The sequence below is a fragment of the Hemiscyllium ocellatum genome, chromosome 4 (assembly GCF_020745735.1).
Source record: "Hemiscyllium ocellatum isolate sHemOce1 chromosome 4, sHemOce1.pat.X.cur, whole genome shotgun sequence".
NCBI classification, from domain to species: Eukaryota; Metazoa; Chordata; class Chondrichthyes; order Orectolobiformes; family Hemiscylliidae; genus Hemiscyllium; species Hemiscyllium ocellatum.
This window is the reverse complement of record NC_083404.1, coordinates 48,345,005-48,370,193: the sequence shown is the minus strand read 5'-3', so window position 1 is coordinate 48,370,193 and position 25,189 is coordinate 48,345,005. Positions and strand designations below refer to the sequence as shown.

Here is a 25,189-nt window from a genome sequence, read left to right as displayed (position 1 = left end):
GGCATTGGGGACCAGGGAAATAAAGGTCATGGAGGAGGTGGAGGTGGGTGGTGTCCAGAATGTACGTGGTGAGTTCCTGGTCCAAAGGGGATGGTGTTGAGATATGAGGAGTTAGGTTTGGTGGGGCAGAAAGAGGTGGAGACAATGGGTTGACTGGGGCATTCAGGTTTGTGAATCTTGGGTAGGAGGTAGAACCGGGCGGTGCAGAGATTCAAATCTCCCCTCCCTTCACCTCATCCCACATCCAACCCTTCAGCTTGGCATTGTCTTCTTGACATGCTCTAACTGTGCATCTTCCTTCTCACCCATCCACTCCACCCTCCCCACTGGCCTATCACAATCAACCCCCACCTGCATCCACCTATTGTCTTCCCAACTACCTTCCCCCCAGCCCCACCCTCATTCTCATATTTATCTCTCAGCCTCTTTCCCCCCTCCCCACCAACCCCCCACATTCCCGATGAAGGACTTATGCCTGGTTCTCCTGCTCCTTAAATGTTGCCTGTTGTGCTTTTCCAGCACCACACGTTTTGACTCTGATCTCCGGAATCTGCAGTCCTTACTTTCTCCTAGTCTATAGTTAGAGTCAAGCTACATTTAGAACATAAGAACATAAGAACGAGGAGCAGGAATAGGGCCATACGGCTCTTCGAGCCTGCTCCGCCATTTAATAAGATATTGGCTGATGTTTTTCGTGGACTCAGATCCACTTATCTGCACTCTCACCGTATCCCTTAATTCCTTTATTGTTCAAAAAAAAAATCTACCTTAGCGTTAAAAACATTTACTGAAATAACATCAACTACTTCACTGGGCTGGGAATTCCATAGATTCACAACCCTCTGGGTGAAGAAGTTTCTTCTCAATTCAGTCCTAAATCTGCTCCCCCTTATTTTGAGGCCATTCCCTCTTGTTCTAGTTTCACCTGCCAGTAGAAATATCAGGTGGGGGGTGATTGTGATAGACAAGTGGGGAGGGTGGAGCGGATCAGTGAGAAGGAAGATGCACAGTCAGAGCATGTCATTTTGTAAGGCTTGTATTGGGGTAAATGTAATGACTTGTTCTGAAACCTGTTTTGACATTCTGTGGAAGAAAATTCACACTCTTGGGGCTTTATGTCAGCAAATCCCAACAGACTGGTCAGTGGACGCTCCTGTACATTTTGGTGTCCCGGTGAAGGGTCCTGCCTGAAATGTCGATTCTCCTGCTCCTCAGATGCTGCTTGAACTGCTGTGCTTTTTCCAGTGTCACACTCCATCTACTCTGCAGCATCTGCAGTGCTCACTACCTTCTTAACTCTAACCAATGGATCAACTCTAACCAATGCACTCACTTTCACTTGAAAGTTGATTTTGAAGGAGAGTCCATGCCTTGCCTAGGATCTGACCCCCAGCCTTCAATCCTAATTCTTTTTGATCTAATGCAATCTCTTGTTGCCCAGTACAATCTTGATTTTTACTGTCTGTTTCCCTGATTCACTCACTGCTTGATCTGGAAAACACAGATCCATCTGTTGGCAAAATAATTTGAGCTCACGCACTCTCTCTGATGCTTTCCAATTCATGAGTGGGTATTTAAATGCCATTTCCTTAGTATGCCAGCTGCTTTAAAATTACTAGCTATTTTACTGGATTTCCTTTTACAGGCATACTCTTTCCACAGGTTTGCCCTTTTTGTTTGTTAATTTTTCGTCTGCACAGACTTCAGTTTCTTTCTTTAGAAGCTCCAGTTTTCTAAGGCTCTAATGCTACTTAAGGCTTTTTTTTCAATAAAGAAGATACATTGGGTTAAAGCTGCTTCTTTTTATAAGGTGCTACAGTTACAACTGCTTTGATGTGGTGGGCCCATTCAGAATGAGCCCCACTACAGAGTGAGTTAGCTTGAGAATCCACACACACCAATGCCAATGATTGGTTTATGTTTAATACCACCCAATGCCTCTAGTGTAGAAACGTGCCTCTATTGTATCATAGCTATTGTGGCTGATAACTGCCGCCCAGGTCAAATAGATCATGTGAGGGGATCAGAAGATCGAAACATCTGTGTACAGGGACATTGTTTACCTGGCCTCTCTGTAATTAGGGAATCACTTTAGTGTTGTGGTAGTGCTTCATCTGCAGCAATGGTATAATAAAAAGGTGTGACTTAGAAAATGTGGGTGTGTCATTCTGTGGTCATTCAGCCTTTGTTTGGGTCAACACACGTGACGTGGATTGTCCACTCTGACGAAAGCAAACCCTTTGATTGAAAAGAACAGGGAATGTCACTAACCTGACAACAACCAAATGAGCTGTACACAGGCATCATACAGCACATGGACTGCAACAGTTTAAGAAGACAGCTCACCACTACCTTCTCTAGGACTTCTAGGGATGAGCAATAAATGCTGGCCCAGGCAGCGATGCCCCGGTCCCATGAATGAATTTTTAAAAATCTGTCTAGTTTAAGTGCATTAATGAAGATGCATGCCTTCATTTGAACAGTGATTCTATCTTGGCTGGGTTACCCTGACCTCGGGGAAGAGTAGAGGAAGACTGTAAGTAGCAAGAGTCTATACAGCACTGCTTGTGGGGCAAGAGAAGCAGAGGTGCATTTCCAAGGTATAACTTAGCAATTTGTTTGCTCCTCTTATCCACCAATCGACACCACACTCCAACCACCAGCAAGCCCCATCAGATCATGACAGGAGCCCTCTATTGCAATTGTAAAAGCAACCACCCCCACAATGCTGCACTCTGCAATTGAGACACCACCCACTCCAATCCCCCTCACCCTCCAACACACTAGAGCTGTATGCTCTTAAGCCAGCTTGTCTGGGGCTTTGTGCTATTGGGATCCTCATGTATTTTCATTGAGAATGTATAATGTCAGGTGTGACATGAGCCCAGTGCTGGAATCTATTGCCAAATACCCAATGGGCTTCCACTATTTCTCAAACTTACTAAATAGAGAATGCATTATCCCTTAATTATCAGTACATTTTGGGACATATCCTTACTGATTTAACATCTTATCAAAAATGGTTATCTTCAGGTAATTAGGAATCCCACTGGACTTTCAGAAAGTTGGGCCTGTTTGGAATCAAGCCTGCCATGGAGAATACATTCAGACACAATGTCAACAGCTAGCAACTTGAATCTCATTATGTAGCAGGAAGGGAAAGCAGCAATTCAGCTTTCACAAAATGGATGTGAAACATTTCATAATTAGTAATGATAGGTTTGCATTATTAATATGCTCATTAGAACATGAACTGTGTACCAACTATTAGGTTCTGAATTGCAGGATAGCCAGGGTCACACTCCCCCTCATTATCCATTATAAGGGATCTTATTGAAACATCCATCCTGCAGAGCTGCACATTGGGATGGTTACGATTTTTCCCAGTCTGAGCACAGACATAGGACAGCGCAACTGCATCATCATCTATCATGTAATCATTGGGCTCAATAGAACTCTCGCTAATTTTTAAAAATAGGATTAGGATTGAACCTATTCATCAAGCAGTTTGTTTAAACGTAGGTTAGTACATTGTAATTTATCATTTCTCAGACCCACAAGGCGAAATTAGCACAGAAACTGGAAATTGGCATAAGATGCTCTTCAGGGCAGAATTGTACAGGTTCCCCTTTGCTTAAGCAGATACACAGGCAGTGGCTCCTATAAAATTCTGTGCATGGCCCCCCTGTCCACCCATGGTCTCCCTACAACTTTATGTGGTACAGATGATGCCTAGGGCAGCCTAATGCCATTGTCCTAAGTCAGGTCCGTAAGTGGCTGATTATTTGCAGGGCCACTTCCTACCTGACCTCAGCTTTGTGGCTGGCAGGAGAAGTCAGGGCACTATAGTGCAAGGCAGGAATCTGCAATCCATTCTCATTCCAAAGCATTCCCAGACTTATTTACTGAGGTTTGACAGGGGAATACAACAAATGTGAGGAGGTTTGGAAAGAATGACCCATATCTGTATGAAAAAGTCAAAGGGCTTAAAAAGCATGACGCATTTAGGTGAACAGATCCAATTTTTGCTATTCTTTCAGGATCTGCAGGAGTCATTGGCAAGGCCAACATTTATTACTATTCTCCATCCTGAATTGTCCCTGAGAGCAGTTAAGAATCAAATGTGTTTCCATAATCTAAGAATCAAAATTAGACCAGATCAGTAAGGATGGCAGATTTCCTTCCCTCTAAGATAATTTCATCGTCATCATTGCTGAAATGAACATTTCCTTCCATATTTTATATTAAATTAAATTGAGTTCAAATTTCCACTAGCAGCTATGGTGGGATTTGAACCATTGCCACTAGAGAAATTAGCCAGCACCTCTGAGTTGCTCATGCCATTTCCATTATGTCACCATGTTGCTAAATCTAGCAACCACTCTTTCTAAATGCACATATGCAAATGGGAGGGGAAGGCTAGGATCTCAACTTTCCAATGTACTTCCCTTTGATCAAATAACTTGTCAAGAGCCAAAGTCATTTCCTGATGGCACCACTTGCAACAACCTGAAAAACTGAGCACAGTAAGCACTGGAAGGAAATTGAGACACATCTTCAAAAAATCTAAAAAGGAAAGGACTTATTAGAGGTAATAACTCTAAAATACTGGCTAGTAGAAGTTCACAAAAATAGCGAGGGCAGAAAGACAATATTTGTGAATATTGAAATAAACCCAAAATTCAGAGCCCAATAATGATGCACTGGGGCAAGGTAATGAAATGATTGGTCTGAATTCCATTTTACTTAAAGGACAAATGGATACATGCATTGAATAGTAGTTGGGGAAAGGGGTGAAGGAAGCCAGAAAATAGGGATCAATGTTGTTGCTAGGATTCAGATTTGGTAATACATCACAGAAGACATGGAAGAGTACCAGTGAGAATAGAGAGTGGCTTCAGAAAGGCATCTGAAGTACCTTCAATGAATAATTTCAAGTTCGAATTTCATGTCCTGTTAAATTAATATTTACATTACATTTATCACATCACCTCAACTAGTGAAGCTTTGCTAACTGGGATTTCATTGCGGCAGGTTAGTGTCCATTCAGGAATTTAGTCAAGTAAACCAGGTGACTAGTCATGTATGAGTTACATTTTTGTGCTGAAAGGAAGATATATTTTTACAAATCTACAAGAAGATGCTTCCACAGATTAGAATATGTGCTTGTCTGGACCAAGCTGGTGGAGGAGTAGGATGCTCCAGCCAGAGCTTGTCCATTCCTTTCAATTCTTTTCTCTCTCTATTGTGTTTTTTTCTCTCTTCTGTCTTTTTGCACTTTCTGCCCGTGGGCCGGAGCGGAGTGGGGACAGTAGCCAGTGGGTCGAGTGAAGATGGCTCCTGGTTGGGAACTGGTAGAGCCTAGTCAGACCATATGGAAACCCTTATAGAAATTCTATAACGCTAAATTTTTAGCTTTATTTCTTATTTTCCTAACTTAAATATATTCGATGTGTATCTGCAATGTAGTATAACATTTCTCTTTATTTTTCTTTTTTTGTATGTAAGCTATGTACATATTTTTATATCTAAGATGGTGCTGTGTGTTGGTGACATTGTACCCTTTTCATTGTTCTCCTGTTCTTTTGTAACTTGAGTAAATTGATCATTCTAATTCTCCTGGATGTATAACTGAAGAAGAGCAATCTGCAATTTTTAACCAGTCCTATTACTTTATACAAGAAACACTAGTTCAAAATAGGTCGTCCTCATTTAATGTTACAACAGTCAGAAATGAAACCAAAACATTAAGTGAAACAATTTTACGTGAATCAGGAATTCCCATAGAAATCAATATTAAAGCTAAAGTCAGGTTCCCTTGGACATTTCTTGCTGAAAAAGCCAAGTTGAAATATTAAACTTTCCATGCTCAGCACAGTGCATTCCAGTTTGAAATAACTTTTAAATTAAAATACATCACTAATATAAAGGAAATATGTTACAGCATACAAAATTGAAAAAAACATACACTCAGCCTGTATCTTAAGGTAATTGGGCTTCATCTAATGACTGACATTAGTTGGTGCAAGGTACTGCTGAATCCCACTAACTGACTTCAGCCACTAGGTGGAGCCTATTAGTGCACATTCAGAACAGAAACCAGGAGCAGGGAGCAACTGAAAACTGACTCAGAGTCAAGATTAGATCAGAGCTAAAATTTCCTTGCCCCTGAACAATATGGGCAATGTTGAGTCAGTTCAGAGAATATGCAAGATTCTTGGTACTGAAGAAAAACAAAGTCTGATTTTGCACCCAAAGTTTGAATGGCCAAATGAGAATCTTGCTAGTTATTGGTAAGAGGCCAATTTACTTTCATTAATACCTTGATATTAACATGTCTGTACTTATTTATATGTAGTTTCCTATTTTTCCAGGTGCTGGAGAGAAACTAGATGGCAACAGTTCCCCACGTTAATGTCAGAGTGGGTACCTAGTGACTCAAATTCACTGCTTGCTCCTTTGGACTTCCACCTTGGACTGTACAATGCACAAAACCTCATCACCACTTACATAACTCCCATCCACAGATATTGGCACTAAACATGCTTCCATCCTGACATCATCATCTTGGCACATCTCCAATTCTCAAAGCGTACACTAAAATTAAAAATAAAATGCAGATGCTGATATCTGAAACAAAGACACAAAGTGCTGGAGAAACTCATCAGGTCTGGCACCATCTGTAGAGAGAAAAGCAGTAAGAAATGGGTGAAATGGTAACTGTGTATGTCTCTCTATTGGTCCTGCCAGACCTGCTGAGTTTCTCCAATACTTTGTTTCACTCAGAATACAGCTCTCTAATTCATTGTACTTTGGAACACACCAACACCTTGCATTATAATTTTGCTTCCAGAACACTTTGTACGTAGAAACACACAGCTACCTGATGGGTTAAACTAGGGTACCGTACATCTGGCTCTTAGTGTGCTCTCTCAGTGCTCACTCACTCTCCACCTCCTTGGATGCTCACAGCATTCCTGTATTGTCTTGTCTTTTTGTGCATGTTTGCATCATTCAAAATGTCCAGGTTCACTGAACCTAGTCACTGTACCTAGTCATGCCTTGATTCTGAGTGCAGACACAAAGCCAGACCTGCTTGTCACATTTTTCAATGGTGATCAAGGGGACAAACATATTTATTTACAGTACCGTACTAGGTCAATGTTGCACTGGCAGCATATGCCAGCAGCTTTTGCAGCAAATCCAATGCCTGTGCTTCAACCAAAAGGCCATGTTCCCAAGTCTAAGGTGAGTTTGAAGCAGAAACATGGGGACAACACCACTGCAAGTCTCCTTCCAAACCGCTCACCGTTCAGACATAGAACTAAATCACTCTTCTTTCACTGTCACTGGTTCAAATTCTGGAATTCCAAAGGGCATTGTTGGTGTATTTACACCGAATGGACTGCAGTGGTTCAAGGCTTCAGCTCACCAGCCCTTGGATGCTGGCCAAGATTCACACCTCAGGAATGAATTTAATAAAGGGCAGTATCCAACAGAGTCCTTGAAGTGTGGTGGATCAGATCAGTGCCATGAATAAGGGGCTTGATCCAGTTTCTGGCTGGACTGGATCCGAGTTGCCATACCTGTGGAGGATGTCCCAGGTAACAGGTTGGACCCACCTCTGCCTTCGGGGGAGGGAACTCAAGAACAGGTTAATGGTCACATGATAGGTCTCAGAAGGACATTTGGATAAATACTTGAAAGGAATATAAAGGTGGGGACAGGGTAGACGAGTGAGGATAATTGGAAATCTTTATCAAGAGTGGATATGGTAATAATGAGCCTCCTTCATGTTGTACTATTGTATGTATAGATAAACCCAGAATCTGCAGGAATGTAAAGATATAATGATTGAAAACTGAGATTCTGGTCATTCAAGTCAATAACTAAAATCACTTGCTTTCTTCACATAGAGTCATAGAATCCTTAGTGTGGAAACAGGCCATTTGGCCCATCATGTCCACACCAATCCTCCGAAAATCATCCCACACAGACCCACCCCTCTACCCTATCCCCGTCACCCTACATTTCCCATTGCTAATCTACCTAGTCTGCACATCCCTGGACACTATGGGCAATTTAGGATGGCCAATCTACCTAACTTGCAAATCTTTGGACTGCATCATAGAGTCTAAGAGCATGAAAACAGACCCTTCAGTCCATGCCGACCATAATCCCAAACTAAACTAGCCCCACCTACCTGCACTTTGCCCATATCCCTCCAAACATTTCTTATTCATGTACTTATCCAAAAGTCTTTCATGCATTGTAACAGTACGTGCATCCACCACTCTTGTGGAAGATCATTTCTCACACGAACCATTCTCTGTGTAAAAGAAGTTGTCCCTCATGTCTTTCTCCTTTCACCATAAAAATATGCCCCCTAGTCCGTAGGGAAAACACACCTGCCATTCACATTTTCTATACCCCTCATGATTTTATAAACATCTATAAGGTCAGCCCTCAACCTCCTAAGCTCCAGTGAAATAATTCCCAGCCTATTTTGCTTCTCCTTATAACTCAAACCCACCATTCCCGACAACATCCTGCTAAATCTTTTCTGAACCCTCTCCAGTTTAAATAACATCCTTCCTGTAACAGGAAGGACCAAAACTGGACACTGTATTCCAAAAGAGGCCTCATCAATGGCCTGTACAACGTCAATCTGAATTCCCAACTCCTTTATTTAACAGTCTGAACAATGAGGGCAAGCATGCCAAATGCCTTCTTAATCACCCTGACTGCCTGAGATGCAAACTTCAAAGAATTATGTACTTGAACATCCAGGTCTCTCTGTTCTATAACATGAACTGTTCACCCAGAGGCTCCCTACCTTCATTCCTGATGAAGGGCTTTTGCCCGAAATGTCGATTTTCCTGCTCCTTGGATGTTGCCTGACCTATTGCGCTTTTCCAGTACCACTCTAATCTAGAAAATAAGAGTTTGGTCTGCTCTGCTAGTTTTATTAATTGTGAGAGGGTAAACTGATAGAAATTTAAACAGCAAACACGTTCAGATCTTTAAAGAATTTTAAATGTTAATGCAGATACAATTTGCAGAAATAGAGGCAAAACTGTCAATAATGGAAATAAAAATGCGTAACTGTAACTTAAGTTCATTAACTATTTATTGAAAATTGAGTATGCATGAATATCGTGATTGGACTCCAAACAATAATTAAAACACGGGAGAGATAATTACAGCTAGACTTCAGAGCATCTGGCATGTGACATTTCTCGAATTCTGTCAGCATTCTCTTCCACTGTATTGACGTCAAAGCTCCATTTCGTTTGAAACAAAACATGCTGGAATGGGTGTGAATGACTTCGACAGTCACCATATTTATGCATTGAGAACTGAATCATACAAACTAAGATCATCACAGGTTCAGTTCCTGGTCTGCGCTGAGTTATCAGATCACACAGGTAGAGTCAGCATCTGAGAGAGAGAAAAAGAAATGGGTTCACGGACAAAAATAACCTTTAGTACAAAAGTAATCGGGGGAAAAAAGTTGCATTCAGCAAAATCTTCATTGTGAATAGAAGCATAGCAAATCCAGTTGAGCCATTTATTATAAATACGTTATTCCTTCTGTAAATTATCAAACATTGACAAGGTCCCAGAGGTTTATTAAGTAAACTGAAACCCTTATCACTCAGACAGAAATGGCTGCATTTTGCAGGTTTATTATTTGAAAAGTAGTCAAGCTTAATTGAAAATAAAATGGTTGTGTTGCCACCTCTGTGTCAATTAAACATCCCTCATTGGAAGCTCCGATGTAATAATAATCAAATAATGAGGTGAATGGCTGGAAGAATACTACAAGCATTTCATACTCGATGAACTAATACTACACAGTATATAGAATCATCTGAGAGTTAGGTTTGGTTTCTTTTTAATCAAGTTGTTCACAGATATTAATATACATCCCTGGAGCAGGCTGGATTTAGACCTGTGCCTCCGAGCTCACAGGTAGGGACAGCACCACTTGGTTACAAAAACCTTAAAGTTACATTTTATAAAAATTTTGGGAAATTGAGATCACATGAATATGTCAGAGGCCCAAATGTAAGGAATCGGTGGGATAATTATAGCTGGTCTTGAGGTTCATTTGGCATTTCTTGATGAATTCTGTCAGCGTTCTCTTTCTCTCACTGAAACCGAATATATGTTAAAGGAAGATTCAGTCTGTCAACAGAAAATGTCGAGGCTTGCGTGTACACTTTGGATGGCCTCTGATAGTAGGCATCATCTACAACAAAAACAAATAACTGGTAAAACTCAGCAGGCCTTGCAGTATCTGTGGAGAGATAGTAGAGTTAACTTTTCATGGCCAGAGATCCTCCTTTGAAACTGGACCCAAAACATTAACTCTGCTTTCTCTCCATAGATGCAGCCTGACTGGCTGTTTTTGTCCAGCAATTTCTGTCATTGTCTCTGATTTCCAGCAACCAGAGTTCTTTGTTTTTACTGTCCAGTTGCATCCTGTAGATTAATATCATCCCGAGTCCAACTCCTGTACTGAATTAGTTGACTAAAACTGCTGTGATTTGCCATATTACCTCAGTCATGGTTTTGCTACGTAGCTTCTTTTATTATCATCCTGAAGTGGCAATCATTCAAAGGGAGCAGGTTTGGTCAGCTGTGATTCTGTTGTGGGTGAACAGCCAGCCAAATAATGCTTGAATAGTGGAGTCAGGCATAGCACCAGAGAAGCGTGCATGGACTGTTGTCACCTTCATGAGGTGTAAAGTGGAAACTGAGAGATACACTTGAAAAAAAGATAATTAACCAGAGGGAAGATGATACCTTAAAGTTATGCACAAGAAAGATTAAAAATTAAAGACAGTGAACATTAGAGATAGAATTTATTCATAGGAAAATAATAGATGCAATTATGAAAATAAAACATTTTCCCTAATAATGAAATTAGAAGAGGAAACAAATTTTCACTGTACAATGTACAAATGTTAGTATCAATAGTGTCACAGTAAGGGAAGATGGTGCACAAAATGTTCCCTTTACTGGCTTTCCATTAGAAATTAGGGCATTGCTGAAAAGAAAGACATGTCGCTGAAGCTTTTCAGCTTGCACTCATCAGGAGAAATGCAAGAATATCAAATTTCAAAAAAAAATCACAATTTATATTACTGCAGAAGAGGGTATGACTGGTTGGAAAGACAACTCTGATTGGTTGAGACATTGGCATGGAAAAAGCAATGGGGAACTATAGGTTCTCCAAACTCCAGGCAATTCAAAAAAAGCATAAGGCTTGAACACAGTCTTTTTGTTTGCAAAAACAAAAATGGCCCTGTATATGAATGTATGCTGCATTCAGCAAGTATAAGATGAGCCAGGAAATAGGTTGACTGGATACCTTAAATTGACCTTTACTTAGCTATTAGTGGCACAGAATTGTTCGGCATGTGCTGCCCAATCACGGGATCGCATCAAACAGTATGCGTTTTGTTTCGTGGGCATAAGCCCTTCATTAGGACATTCCTGCCCGAAACGTTGATTCTCCTGCTCCTCGGATGCTGCCTGACTTGCTGTGCTTTCCCAGCAACACACTCTCGAGTCTTATCTCCAGCATTAGCTGTCCTCATTTTCCCTATGGATGAAAGTGTATGTGAGAAAACTCACATGGAGCAATGTCTTTATGTATTTCTTTCCATATGCGGGTGTCACTGGTTGGGCCAGTACTTATTGCCCATCCCTAACTGAGCAGATGGTAGTATGCTGCCTTTTTGGACCTCTGCACTCCAGCATGATTGCTGGCAGAGATTAGATGGGAAGATCTATTGAAGAGATTAGATGGGAAGAATGTTTCTGCAATGTAAATTTTACATACTTGCTGTTACTCATCATGACTGATAAATACAACACAAAGCAATCTAGTAAAATTCTGTATCTTCATTGAGTACTTGTAGTTCAGAGATAGCTTGATAAGTACATGAGCAAGTAACAAGTAGAAGGTTATGTTGATTGGGTGAGCAGACATTGTGGAGCTTGAACCTGTTTCTGTGCTGTAATTTCTATGAGATTTATCAAAAAAAGTATTAAATAAGAACAGTTGTATTTAGTTATTGAATTGATAGTGGCAAAGACAAAAAAAAAGTCACCTACACAACATGTACAAAATAACTTTTTAAATCTTTATTTAATGAAAGAAATTTTCAGTGTGTCAAATATGAAATTGGATATACAAAAACTTTACATCAGTCCTGCAAACAAGGAAAAATAAAATCCTTAACTAGGAAATCCTATCATTACTTTTCTGCATGAAAGAGAAAATGGATGAGGAGGAAAAGAAGGGTTATGGCAGTTTAGGCTTGCACAGCACACTGTGCCAAGATCCCAAGTTGAACAGAAGCTTAGAATTAAAAATCTACACAATGTTCTTCTGAAGAACCCAACTAGTCTGTAACACAACCTTGCTTTAAAACCATGAGAAACAACAGAACTATTTACTGAATCAAATCACTGCATTCCTAGGCCTCACCCTTCCCAGAAAACTTTATCAGTCATATTCTCAGTAATGTCCCCTTCATAAAAAAAGATTGATGAAGAATTTACTTGATGTTAACAGATCACAAAGTTTTTGCTCTCATCCAGTGGTTAACAAGTGTTCCTCACTGTGGTGATGATCCCCAATCTTTGGCTTGGCACACCAATCTACTGTAATACTACTACATTCCAGATATGGCCCTACCCTACCCCACTCACCCCTACCTTTGCTCTCCCCAAACGCCCCGCCCCTACCCATCCCAACTGTAACCCAGCGCATCCTGAAGACCCCCCTTTTCTTTACAGTTAAAATGAGGGGAAAAAAATACAGGAATTTTGTTCCCTTCGTAAAAGAATACTCGCATAAGGTTTCATCGGAAAATCTGGTTATTGATTCTGACATAATGATGCTACAGATTGGCAATAAATTTACAACATTCCAGGGTCTTCGGTTAAAAGTCTGAGATCTGTTACATTAAGTAAATGGTTTTCAAACACTTGCTTCAGATGAAATTGTTCAGCTCGGCTTCAAGTGCTGCTGCCATCTCGTCAGCCTCCGAGCTGCTGTCGTCTTCGTTGCTGGACAGCTTACTGGAATCGCTGCCCGCTCCATCATCTTCCAACTTTCGCTTGTGCCCCCTTCAATAAGAGAAAACAGGTCAGGTTACTGACAGCAAAGAAAACAGAGCGCGCCAACCACCTCCTGGCTCTCACAGCCAGCTCTCTCAAACAAATAAAGCGCAGAGCTACAGTAAATCCTCTGTATCCATGAAATCACCAATTCGCCTATCCCCGTCAATGAATATGTAACAACACAAATCAACGTCCGCGGGCAAAGATCATATACCCGTGACATTTTTAACTATTTTAACCTATTTTTAATGAGCTTCGCATTCGTGGGAGTTCTCAGAATGGAAGCCTCGTGGATACACAGGAATGACTTAATATCACATTGGCCTGCGCTATAAAGACCGACAAGTGTCAGGGTCATCGGTGTCCATTTACTGTGATACATTTAATTTTATTCACGCTCATATTCAGCATTTTTAATTTGCAACTTAATAAAAAGACTAAAGGAAGATTTGCCACAAGCAAAAGAATAATAACTGGCAAAAGTGAAAACTAACAAACCAATTCACTTTATGAGTTGGCACACGCTCACGATCAAGCAATTCACGAGTTATTCCCTAAACTGTACAGTTATAGAAGCCTTCTTCAGACAGTGCATTGAACTCTCATCATTTCCTTTTGCAAATTTCATCTGCAATACCAGCGGAAAACAAAATAATTTGATTTATTTATTCCATCCTTCACTATGGGGCCTATTAAAGCACAGATGGTGCTTTAATATTACTCATTAGTTTACGCAATGTTGCTTTCTGGCTACACTAATTCCCCATAGCAATGACACAGACTCTACCAAATGATCAGTGCAATCATACTGCCTTGACGTAAATGTGTTTTGCAAGCACTGTTTTGAATCTAGGGAAGCAAGATGCGAGGTGGGGAGGCGGGGTTGAGGGGATGAGTTGACCCTGGAAGCAAATCCGATGCAGCGACCAGACTGTACATGAGCTGAGGCGTTCTGGTTAGAAGGCCCACTTTGCTTCACTAGAAATTAGTTCCACTTGATTTGAAAGCTGTTAGGCCCTCTAACTCTAGCCCTCATATCCCCTTCACCACTCCCATTCATGCCCATGATTCCCTTCATGCTGTATACCCAGTATGCCCTTTAAAACCAGTCACATAATGACAATGGTGTCTTTTGAAGGACATTCAAAAAAAGAATTGCACTGAAAAACTCTACTGCTACAACCCTATAAAAGACGAATCCATTACCGTATCAACAGCGAAACCTTACCTTATTTCACATCCTTTTAACTTTGTCAAAATGAATTTTGAAAGAAACAGTTCAAAGGAAGAGTAAATTGTAGCACCATGAATTGCATCAACAGAAATAGAGGCCAAAACCTCTTTGAATACTTTGCTGAGCTCCAGTGGAATAAAGAATCAAAAACATTTCTGGTTTACTTTGACCCACCTCAAACAGACAGGAAGGTCCAATATAAGGTCAAAATACTGGACAAAGCCAAGTCCTACCACAGGAAAATGCATTGCTACTTTATGGTTCTCAATCTAACAAATCATAGCATTACAAGTTTGTCTAGTGCTCATAAATACACAAAATTTGCCAGCAGATTCTGCATCAACATACTACAGATTTGAAGAATTGGAAAATAAGCATTGCCTTAATTCCTGAGGAAATGAAACACAACGTAACATAATTTCTCATAGTTTTGGTGTCTTAAATCAGCATGTGTTTAGTCAGCATTGTGCATTAAAATGCACGGCTATATCGCTGTCACAGCTTTTTAGAGCACTTTAAAATTATCTTCTATTTCCTATTGTTGGCGACAATTTTCCAAAATATTTGACAATTACGGTTAAGCATATAGATAGATTTTATTCTTTTTTAAAGAAATAGTGAGCAGGGACATAATCACTGAAAATATTAGATATATTTACCAGAAACATAAACATCTAAACATTATCATTTAGAATTAATGGATATTAACAGGAATACTTATGAGATAAGTGTACTAAAAAAAGAGACAACTGGCTGATTCACTTTAGAACAATGTTGCAACATTGTCTTTATAACCACAAATAAGTTACAGCCATATTTTAATACTTCTATAGCATTACAAGAAAACAAAACCTAAGCCACCACTCAGATTCAACCAATACATTTCATTGGGTCACTGAAGCACTCAGTAAATGGGGAACTAAGTATCTCAGTGATTTGTGTCCATTCAGCCCTAGAGTGGTAGTGAAGTACAGAGTCTTCCTGATTCATTTTTATTTTTGCATTTCAACATTTTCATGAACTACATAGCTCAGCCACTCCTTGCGGTGACTTCCTCCCTTACCTCCATTAGTACCTTTGTGATGGGGTAACAAGCTACTCAAAGGCATGTAAATAGTGATTCCCGGACAGGTAGGCTGGCTCTCTGCTTGATGCCCCCCTCCACGGAGCACAGTTTCCAGTGGCTAGCACTGCCAGGGACCCAGCTCGATTCCAGCCTCAGGCGACTATCTGTGTGAAGGTTATACATTCTCCCGTGTCTGTGTCCTTCCACAGTCCAAAGATATGCAGGTAGATAGACTGGTCATGCTACATTCCCCTAGTACTTAGAGATGTGCTGACTAGGTGGATTAGTCTGGGAGAAATGCAGGGTTAGAGGAATGGGGTGCTTTTCGGAGGGTCAGTGTGGACTCGATGGGCCGAAAGGTTTGCTCCTACCCTGTTTGTATTCTATTTTATAATTATTTTCTGGAGCATTTGGTAAGAGCTTCAAAGTGATCCATCATCCCACAATTGTTGAGCATCTCAGGGAATAGCTCATAAAGATTCTCCAAAATAGAACTAGGTATTACACAAAACCATGAGACAATAATTATTTTTTTTTATCATCAGTAACGCTGATTTCCCAAAGACAACAGCAAATTCTACAGTACTACAACTGCATGGGTAGAGTTGGAAATGTGTTTGGGTGAAATGGCGACAAAAAACAGCGAGGACAAGGCTAATCTTCTGGGGAGACCAGTTGAAATCATGTCTTGGAAGCCAAAATCTGGAAGAAAAGATCTGAAATGGAGAGCTAGTCTCAGTATTAGTGACCATGAAATCATTGTTCAGTTGGCGTTAATATCCATCTGGTTGTCTTAGGGAGGAAAATCTGCCATCTTAACTCCGTCTGGTTGGTATGTAACACCAGATCCACAGCAACGTGGAGGATTCTTAACTGTCCTCCAAAATGGAGAAAGTGTTTTTTTTGTGGCGGATATGGAAGTATCCCTTGGGGCCTTGGAGAGAAGTAAGGGAGGAGGTGTGGGCGCAAGTTTTGCATTTCTTGCAGTTGCAGGGGAAGGTTTTTTTTGTGGCGGATATGGAAGGATTCCTTGGGGCCTTGGAGGGCGGATATGGAAGGATCCCTGATTCCCGATGAAGGGCTTATGCCCGAAACGTCGAATCTCCTGTTCCTTGGATGCTGCCTGACCTGCTGCGCTTTTCCAGCAACATATTTTCAGCTCTGTCCTCCAAAATGGCAGAGTGAGCCACTCAGTTGAAGGGCAACCAAGGTCAGGCAATAAATTGCCTGTAACAGCTACATCCCGTGCAAGAATATTTTTAAAAAGTGCGTTGTGATAATGTATTCAGCATCAATTCTAATACCAGTCAAGAATCAAACGAAAGCCAGAATTGGGATTTTGAGAGCTGGCCAGAAGAGACCAAGTATAAAATAATTGGTGTGCAAGTAAGAAGATGTTGAATATTATCCAAATCAAGAATGCAATCAAAATTATTGCAGAGAAAAATATTGATGCCATCAGAACTGCAAAAAGACTATTCAAAGAATATTTTATTTTGCCATAGCTTCTCAAGGACTAAACAAGAATTATATACAATATCAAAAATCTAACTTATGAGGAAAGGTGAGGAGGTTTGCTTTGCTAACATTGGAAAGGCATGTTGACCTAATTAAAGTTTTCCTAATTCCTAAAGGGAATTGAAAAAGCTGATCTAGAAACACCCACGGTGCCAAAACTTTCAAAAGATAGAATCACCTAAAAATTAGCAGTAAATGTGCAAGGTAGGAAGAACTACTTCTCATATGGCTCCACTGTAAATGGACGCTGAAGCATATGAGCAGGATGAATGCATTCCAGAAACAATCAGATCAGGAGATGAATGTGGCAATAAGGTCAGAAAATGTGTGGTTGATGTTCTGCACAGACCTTCTCCCTTTGAAAATAAATTCATCACTGCTATTCCTGGGGAACCTTCACTCAATCAACCACCAATGTCATCCTACAATGGCTGTTGGAGATACACAGCTCTGAGTTATGAGATTTATTCTTTAAATCAGAGATGTTCAAAGTTCTGGTCATGACAGGGTTATGAGCTTGGAGGTCATGAAGCTTGGACTGAGAACTATCAGCTGCCAGGCCATTTAGAACATAGAACAGTACAGCACAGGAACAGGCCCTTCAGCCCATTATACTGTGCCGATCATGGCGCCATATATCTCTGATTATGCTTTTGGGATCCTTGAGGGGGAGGGGGAGTAGCCTCAAGTTGTGGTCCACATAGGCACTAGTGACATAGGTAGGCAGAAATTCAGGGAGCTAGGGTGGAAGCTTAGAGCCTGTGCCACCTGCTAGTGAGGCGAGGAATAGGGAGAGAGAAGAGTTGAACACATGGCTATAGGGATGGTGCAGGAGGGAGGGTTTTGGAATTCTGGATAATTGGGGCTTTTTCTGGGGTAGGTGGGACGTTTACCAACAGGACGGTTTCCACCTGAACCAGAGGGGAGCCAATATCCTGGGGGGAAAATCTGCTAATGTTCTTCGGGTGGGATTAAACTAATTCAGCAGGGGGATGGGAACCTAAATTATAGTTTGAGTGTAATGGAAATTGAGAATAGTGAGGTCAAAACTAAGATTTCAAGCTTGTAAGAAGGCACCGACAAGCAAGAAGTTGGTTTCAAGTGCGTCTACTTCAATGCCAGGAGCAGCCGGAATGAGGTGGGTGAACTTCCAGCATGGATTGGTATCTGGGATTTCGAATGTTGTGGTCATTTCAGAGACATAGGTAGAGCAGGGACAGGAATGGTTATTGCAGGTTCAGGGATTTAGATGTTTCAATAAGAACAGAGAAAATGGTTTAAAAAGGGGGGGGGGGGGGAGTGAGGGACTATGTAAGTAAAAGACAGTATTACTGTTGCAGAAACCACTTTTGAGGACTCATCTACTGAGGTAGAATGGGCTGAGATTAGAAACAGGAAAGGAGAGGTCATTCTGTTGGGAGTTTTGTTTAGGCCTCCAAACAGTTCAAGAGATGTAGAGGATAGAATAGCAAAGATGATCCTCGATAGGAGTGAGAGTGACAGGGTAGTTGTTATGGGTGACTTTAACTTTCCAAATATTGACTGGGAATGCTGTAGTTCACGTACTTTAGCTGGGTCAGTTTTTGTCCAATGTGTGCAGGAAGGTTTCCTGACATAGTATGTTGACAGGCCAACAAGTGGCGAGGCCACATTAGATTTGATACTGGGTAATGAACCCAGCCAAGTGTTAGATTTAGGATGCATAGGATGGGGTAGGAAACTGCAGGGATTGGAGGATAGCAAATGTTGTTCCCTTGTTCAAGAAGTGGGGTAGAGACAACGTTGGTAATTACAGACCAGTGAGCGTTACTACGGTTGAGGGTAAAGTGTTGGAAAAGGTTATGAGAGATAGGATTTATAATCATCTAGAAAGGAATAAATTAATTAGGGACAGTCAACACGATTTTGCGAAGGGTACGTTGTGCCCCACAAACCTTACTGAATTCTTTGAGAAGGTGACCAAACAGGTGAATGAAGGTAAAGCGGTTGATGTGGTATATAAGGCATTTGATAAGGTTCCCCATGGTGAGGGTGATTTAGCAGATATTGGCTAGCTGAAAAAAGATAGAGTGGTGTTTGATGTGAAATATTCATCCTGGAGTTCATTTACTAGTGGATTACCACAAGGATCTATTTTGGGTCCACTTCTGTTGGTCAACTTTATAAATCATCATTGGTCATTTTTATAAATGACTTGGATGATGAGATAGAAGGATGGGTTAGTAAATTTGCGGATGACACTAAGGTCGGTAGAGTTGTGAATAGTGACGTTGTAGGTTACACAGGGACATAGAAAAACTGCAGAGATGGGCTGAGAGGTGGCAAATGGAATTTAATGTGGTAAAGCACGAGGTGATTCACTTTGGAAGCAGCAACAGGAATGCAGAATACTGGGCTAATGGTAAGATTCCTGATAGTGTAAATTTGCACACAGATCTGGGTGTCCAGGTACATAGGTCCTTGAAAGTTGCCACTCAGGTTGATAGAGTTTTTAAGAAGGCATATGGTGTGTTAGCTTTTATTGGTAGAGGGTATGAGTTTTGGAACCACAAGGTCATGCTACAGCTGTACAAAACTCTGGTGCGGCCGCACTTGGAGTATTGCATACAGTTTGGGTAACTGCATTATGTGAAGGATCTGGAAGCTTTGCAAAGGGTTCAGAGGAGATTTACCGTTGCTGGGTATGGAGGGAAGGTCTTATGAGGAAAGGCTGAGGGACTTGAGGCTGTTTCCGTTAGAGAGAAGAAGGTTGAGAGGCGACTTAATTGAGACATAAAATAATTAGAGGGTCAGATAGGTTGGACAGTGAGAACCTTTTTCCTTGGATGGCAATGGCTAGCATGAGGGGACATAGCTTTTAATTTATGGGTGATAGATATAGGACGGATGTCGGAGGTAGTTTCTTTACTCAGAGAGTAGTAGGGGTGTGGAATGCACCGCCTGCAACACGAGTAGACTCGCCAACTTTAAGGGAATTTAAATGTTCATTGGATAGGCATATGAATGAAAATGAAATAGAGTTGGTTTCACAGGTCAGCGCAACATCGAGGGTTGAAGGTCCTGTACTTCACTGCAATTTTTTTTAAGATTAGATTTCCTACAATGTAGAAACAGGCCCTTCAGCCCAAGCAGTCCACACCGACACTCCGAAGAGTAACCCACCCAGACCTATTTCCCTCTGACTAATGCACCTAACACTATAGGCAATTTAACATGGCCAATTCACCTGACCTGCACATCTTTGGACTGTGGGAGGAAACTGGAGCACCCGGAGGAAACCCACGCAGACATGGGGAGAATGTGCAAACTCCACACAGACAGTTGCCCGTGGCTGGAATCGAACCTGGGACCCTGGTGTTGTGAGGCAGCAGTGCCGCCGTGCCATCCACTTTATAATGTTCCCACCCAGGATCGAACTGGGGACTTTTCCTGTGTGAGCGGAATGTGATAACCACCACACTATGGGAGCTATACACTGAAGCATTTCCTTTGTACGTGCCCCTACCTGTCTGAGTAGTCCCCTTCCAAATCAGGTGCAATCCATCCTTCTTACACAGGTCACTTCCACCCCAGAAGAGATTCCACTGATCCAAAAAATGTGAACCCTTTTCCCTTGCACCAGCTCCTCTATCAATTCCACCACCTACAGCAGGAGTTGCCAAACACAACTTCCCCTCCCTGCACCGTCAGCACTCCACACAGACAGTTCCCTCTGTGACTCCCTGGCCCACTCCTTTGTCATTCCTAACACTTCCTCACTCCTCCTTGACATCTTCCGACAAAATTTCAGAAGATATAACACTTGCCCACTCAACTCACTGATTAAGGCTCCAAACACCTTCAGAGTGAAGGAACATTTTACTTTCTTTCCCCCAATCTAGTCTACTGCATCCACTGCTTACAAAGCAGACTGCTTTAATTGGCAATTAAACACACACAGACTGACCACTTTGTTGATCACCTCCTCTCTATTGGAAGAAATGATTCTCACATGTTCTATGTTCTGAATTAAACTAATACCTGAATAAAGATTCGTGCACCTTGTGTCTCTCACTGTTTCTTACACCTGCACACACACAACATGAGTGCTAAGGAAAATATAAGCACTACCGCAGTTAGGTGGTAGTGTGGGGGTTAATTTTAAAAAAAACAGGAGGGTGATCAAAAAAAAAATAAAAATGAACAGAAGGGTTAGGGCACTGCTTGTCAAAAAAAAATATACAGGAGATTTGATAAAGAAAAAAATAATTAAACTAATACCTTCTGCCTGCCCTTGGTCCATATCCCTCCACTCCTTTCATATTCATGTGCTGATCTAAAAGCTCCATAAACGCCCCTAAGGTATCTGTTTTCACCACCGCCCCTCGCAGCATGGTCCAGACTCCTAACATTGGTGGGCGGCACGGTGGTTAGCACTGCTGCCTCACAGCGCCTGTAGACCCGGGTTCAATTCCCGACTCAGGCGACTGACTGTGTGGAGTTTGCACGTTCTCCCCGTGTCTGCGTGGGTTTCCTCCGGGTGCTCCGGTTTCCTCCCACAGTCCAAAGATGTGCGGGTCAGGTGAATTGGCCAAGCTAAATTGCCCGTAGTGTTAGGTAAGGGGTAAATGTAGGGGTATGGGTGGGTTGCGCTTCGGCGGGTCGGTGTGGACTTGTTGGGCCGGAGGGCCTGTTTCCACACTGTAAGTCTAATCTAATCTCTTTGCAAAAGAAAACTTGCCCCTCACATCTCCTTTGAAGTTTTCTCCTTTCACCTTAAATACAAGCCCCCTTGTATTAGGCATTTCAACTCTAGGAAAAAGATTCTGACCATCAACCCTACCTATGCATCTCACATTTTTATAGACTTCTTTCAAGTCTCCCCTCAGCCTCCACCGCTCCAGAGAAAACAACCTGAGTTTTTCTAGCCTCTCCTTATAGCTTATACCCACAAATCCATGCAGCATCCTAGTAAACCTTTGTGTACCCTCTTCAAAGCCTCCACAGCCTTCCTGTAATGTGACGACCAGAACTGAATGTAATACTCTTAAGTGTGGCTTAACTGAAGTCTTATAAAGCCCTTTTAAAGCCTGGTGTTGATTTCTGTTAATGGGCATAGCTTAACAGAAGGATCTCTCAGGTCTGACTGTTGCTGCCAAAAGAGCCGGTGAAATAGCAGATTTTTTTTTGTAACCAAAAGACCCTGCAGTTCAAACAGTACTGACCCCCACCCCCACCCCAGGGAATAATGTTACCCTCTTCCCCCCCCCCCCCCCACCACACCACCAGCCCTGGGAATACCATGACCCCCCCCACCCACCAGTCCTGAGGATCCCATGAAGTCTGTGACATTAAAATGGAGGGGAGTGTGTCACACTGCGTAAGCATTTGGAAAGCAGCGTTTAATTGCTCTCTTCCCCATGGGAAGCACTTGGACCTCAGCATCTCTCTCTGCACCTCAGCTATGAGTGATAAATCAGAGTATTGACAACACTTGCCATGAATTCTACGTCCCATCAGCCGGCAATCTTATGCTCCAGGGTTTCACTGTGTAAATCCTGGCATGAAGTTACACTCAATATTTTGAAGCAATTTGATGAACCCATGTAACAGAATGAACAGGCTACGCATAATTAAATCACGGTTGAGTCTAACAGAGCTAGGAGTTGTATAACGCTGATGAATTACTCATATTTAAAAACACATCCCCTCTTTGTTGTTGAAATGAATTTTACTTTAACTTTTTTTTAACTTGCCTGCATTAACGCACCTCAGGAGATTACATTCAATGGAACATTATATTTGTTTTAATGGAGGTTGCTAAATAACTTGCTCTAATCACTCTACAGCTAATGGCTATATTCAAATGCTACTTTAGCTAAAACAGTTTATCAGTCTTTTAAACAATAAGCTGTACAAATCTAAATATACATGTATTAGCATAATATTAATATTGAGGTTTATAGCCTGGGTACTGGTGACCATCCCCCATAGCCAGACGTCGAAAAGATATTTTCCAAAGGTTTATTTAAATTAACAACTTAGCACTGCTGATGAAATATATAATTTAATTGCTTTGTAGATATGCCAGTAGATTTAAATCAAAGGGACCTAAGAAGCAATGTTTTCATGCACAGGCTGGTGCATGTATGGAATGAGCTGCCAGAGGAAGTGGTGGAGGCTGGTACAATTGCTGCAAAAAAGGCATCTGGATGGCAATATGAATGTGAAGGGTTGAGGGGGATATGGGCCAAGTGCTAGCAAATGGGACTAGATTAGGTTGGAAAATTTGGTCGGCATGAACGAGTTGGACTGAAGGGTCTATGACTCTGTGACTCTCATGTGCCACAATTTGGATCAGCAATACACACTGATCAGGAATAAAAACAGAAAGCACTGGAGAAACTGAACAGGTATGGTTGTATCTGTGGTGAAAGAAGCAGACATAATGTTTTAACTGGACGTGACTCTTTTTCAGACAGGGCAGGTGACTCCATAGCTACTTTTGCGAATCTGGTACTGTCTTGATTGCCAAGAGGCTTCCCGGGGTTGTATCATTAATCAAAATGAAAACATTGATTAAGAGACCAAGACAAAACTGATTAAATGCAGATATTTGTAATCCAGATCAACTGCAAAATTAAGTTGTAACCAAAATTAGCTGAGACAGGATGTAACTGGCAGCCTAAGGGAATATTTTAACTTCAACTTTTAACACAGGCTGCCCTGGCACCGCCACAACATAGTGCCTGCTATTTTATTTTTAGAAGCACTCTCTTTAATGTACATGTTCCTGTTATGCCAGATCTGTCCTCTTTATACTTTGCAGGAGATTTAGCAATAGACAGATAAAGACAGAAAAAGCTGAAAAAAATCTCAGCTGGTCTGAGAAATCGCTAATGTTTCAACTTGATTATGATCCTACTTTGGAAAAAGATTCCTCCTAACAAGTGTCGTACAGGAATTGAAATGTTAAGTCTGTGGAGCTGCTGGACTTGCTAAGCTTTTCCAGTGTTTCCTGTTTTTATTTTAGATCTCCAGCATCTCACTTTTGTTTTAAAACTCGTGGGAGTTATGGATTTGATACATTTAGGGAAAAGCTGACAATGCAAATGAGGGAAAAAGGAAAAGCAGCAAATAATGAAAGACATTGAGAAAATAGGGTTGCAAAAGGTTCTTGTGAAGTAATAACAGTGGAATAGATTTGTTGGACAATATGGCCAGTTTCGGTACCGCAAACTTCTGCTGCTAATATTTCTGATTGATGCCATCAGACAAAAACCTCACTGTAGAAGGGGTTTGCTTAATGCCTCCAACAGAATAACTTGGCTTGTCGTACTGTAGGGTTGAGTTTGAACATTTCAGATTGAACTCCATCATGCCTGACAGATGGAAGTGCTGTTTCTTTAATAGAGCTGTACTAACTTTACAACGTTTACAAATGACAGTGACAAATTAAATGCATAGTCAAATACTGGGGTGAAGAATGGAAGTTGTGTGAATTATCACTGTGTATGTACACGCACACACTGGGTAACATCTTTCTGTTACTTATTTGCTAAGATTCCAAACTCAAATTGTCAGACGTTTGCCCTCATGGCCAGTGTGAAATGGTCTCATAGTGCATGTTGCTGAAAACATGAGCTGACATTGAGGGCACTGGGGCTTTCAGGACCTTGAAATTGAAAAGGAACAATAGTCTATCCTTTAACTGATGAGTTTTAAAGACTGAGAATGAAACTTGAGTGAAAGGGAAGGAAATAAAGTGGATTAAGAGTCAATTCAAATCGCCTGTTAATAATTTGGCAACTATCTGTGAGATCATGCACTAAGTTCCTGTTTACCTGTAAGTGGAAAGGCTAGGAACAACATCTCGAGTCAGTGTACCTCATTATAAAAGAAAATTCCAGTACAAAAGCTTAAAAACAAGGTTTATACATTTTTTAAAAAACCTGGGTATTAAAAATAATCTGAAATCTAATGAGGACTGGAACTTCCAGTTGTCACTTAGATAAAAAAATTCTAGAATTAAAATTTACCAAGAATGGTATTAGTGCTGAAAAATGGCTCATCACAACTCCCTTTTGACTTAGAGAGAGTGGCACTGCCATTGTGCCACAAGATCCCAGTTGGCACTAACTGATTCAAACCGACTGAATTAGAATAAGCTGTTGTAAATAATTTCTTCTATTGTTGTTTTCTTTGTGAAGAGCGAGGAACCAAGTATTGTACGACAGCATATGCAAACA

At 41.2% G+C, this 25,189-nt stretch overlaps 1 protein-coding gene across 1 annotated transcript in view; it reads right to left on the bottom strand.

Annotated features, from left to right (window-relative positions):
• Positions 1-12,770: 12,770 nt before the first annotated feature.
• The window catches only part of ctdp1 (CTD (carboxy-terminal domain, RNA polymerase II, polypeptide A) phosphatase, subunit 1), a 285,579-nt gene continuing 273,160 nt past the window's right edge, over positions 12,771-25,189 (bottom strand). Inside the window, exon 14 of the mRNA XM_060823127.1 lies at positions 12,771-13,149. Within this exon, the coding sequence (XP_060679110.1) occupies positions 13,014-13,149 (136 nt within the window). The 3' untranslated portion in view covers positions 12,771-13,013. The remainder of the gene's footprint in view (positions 13,150-25,189) is intronic.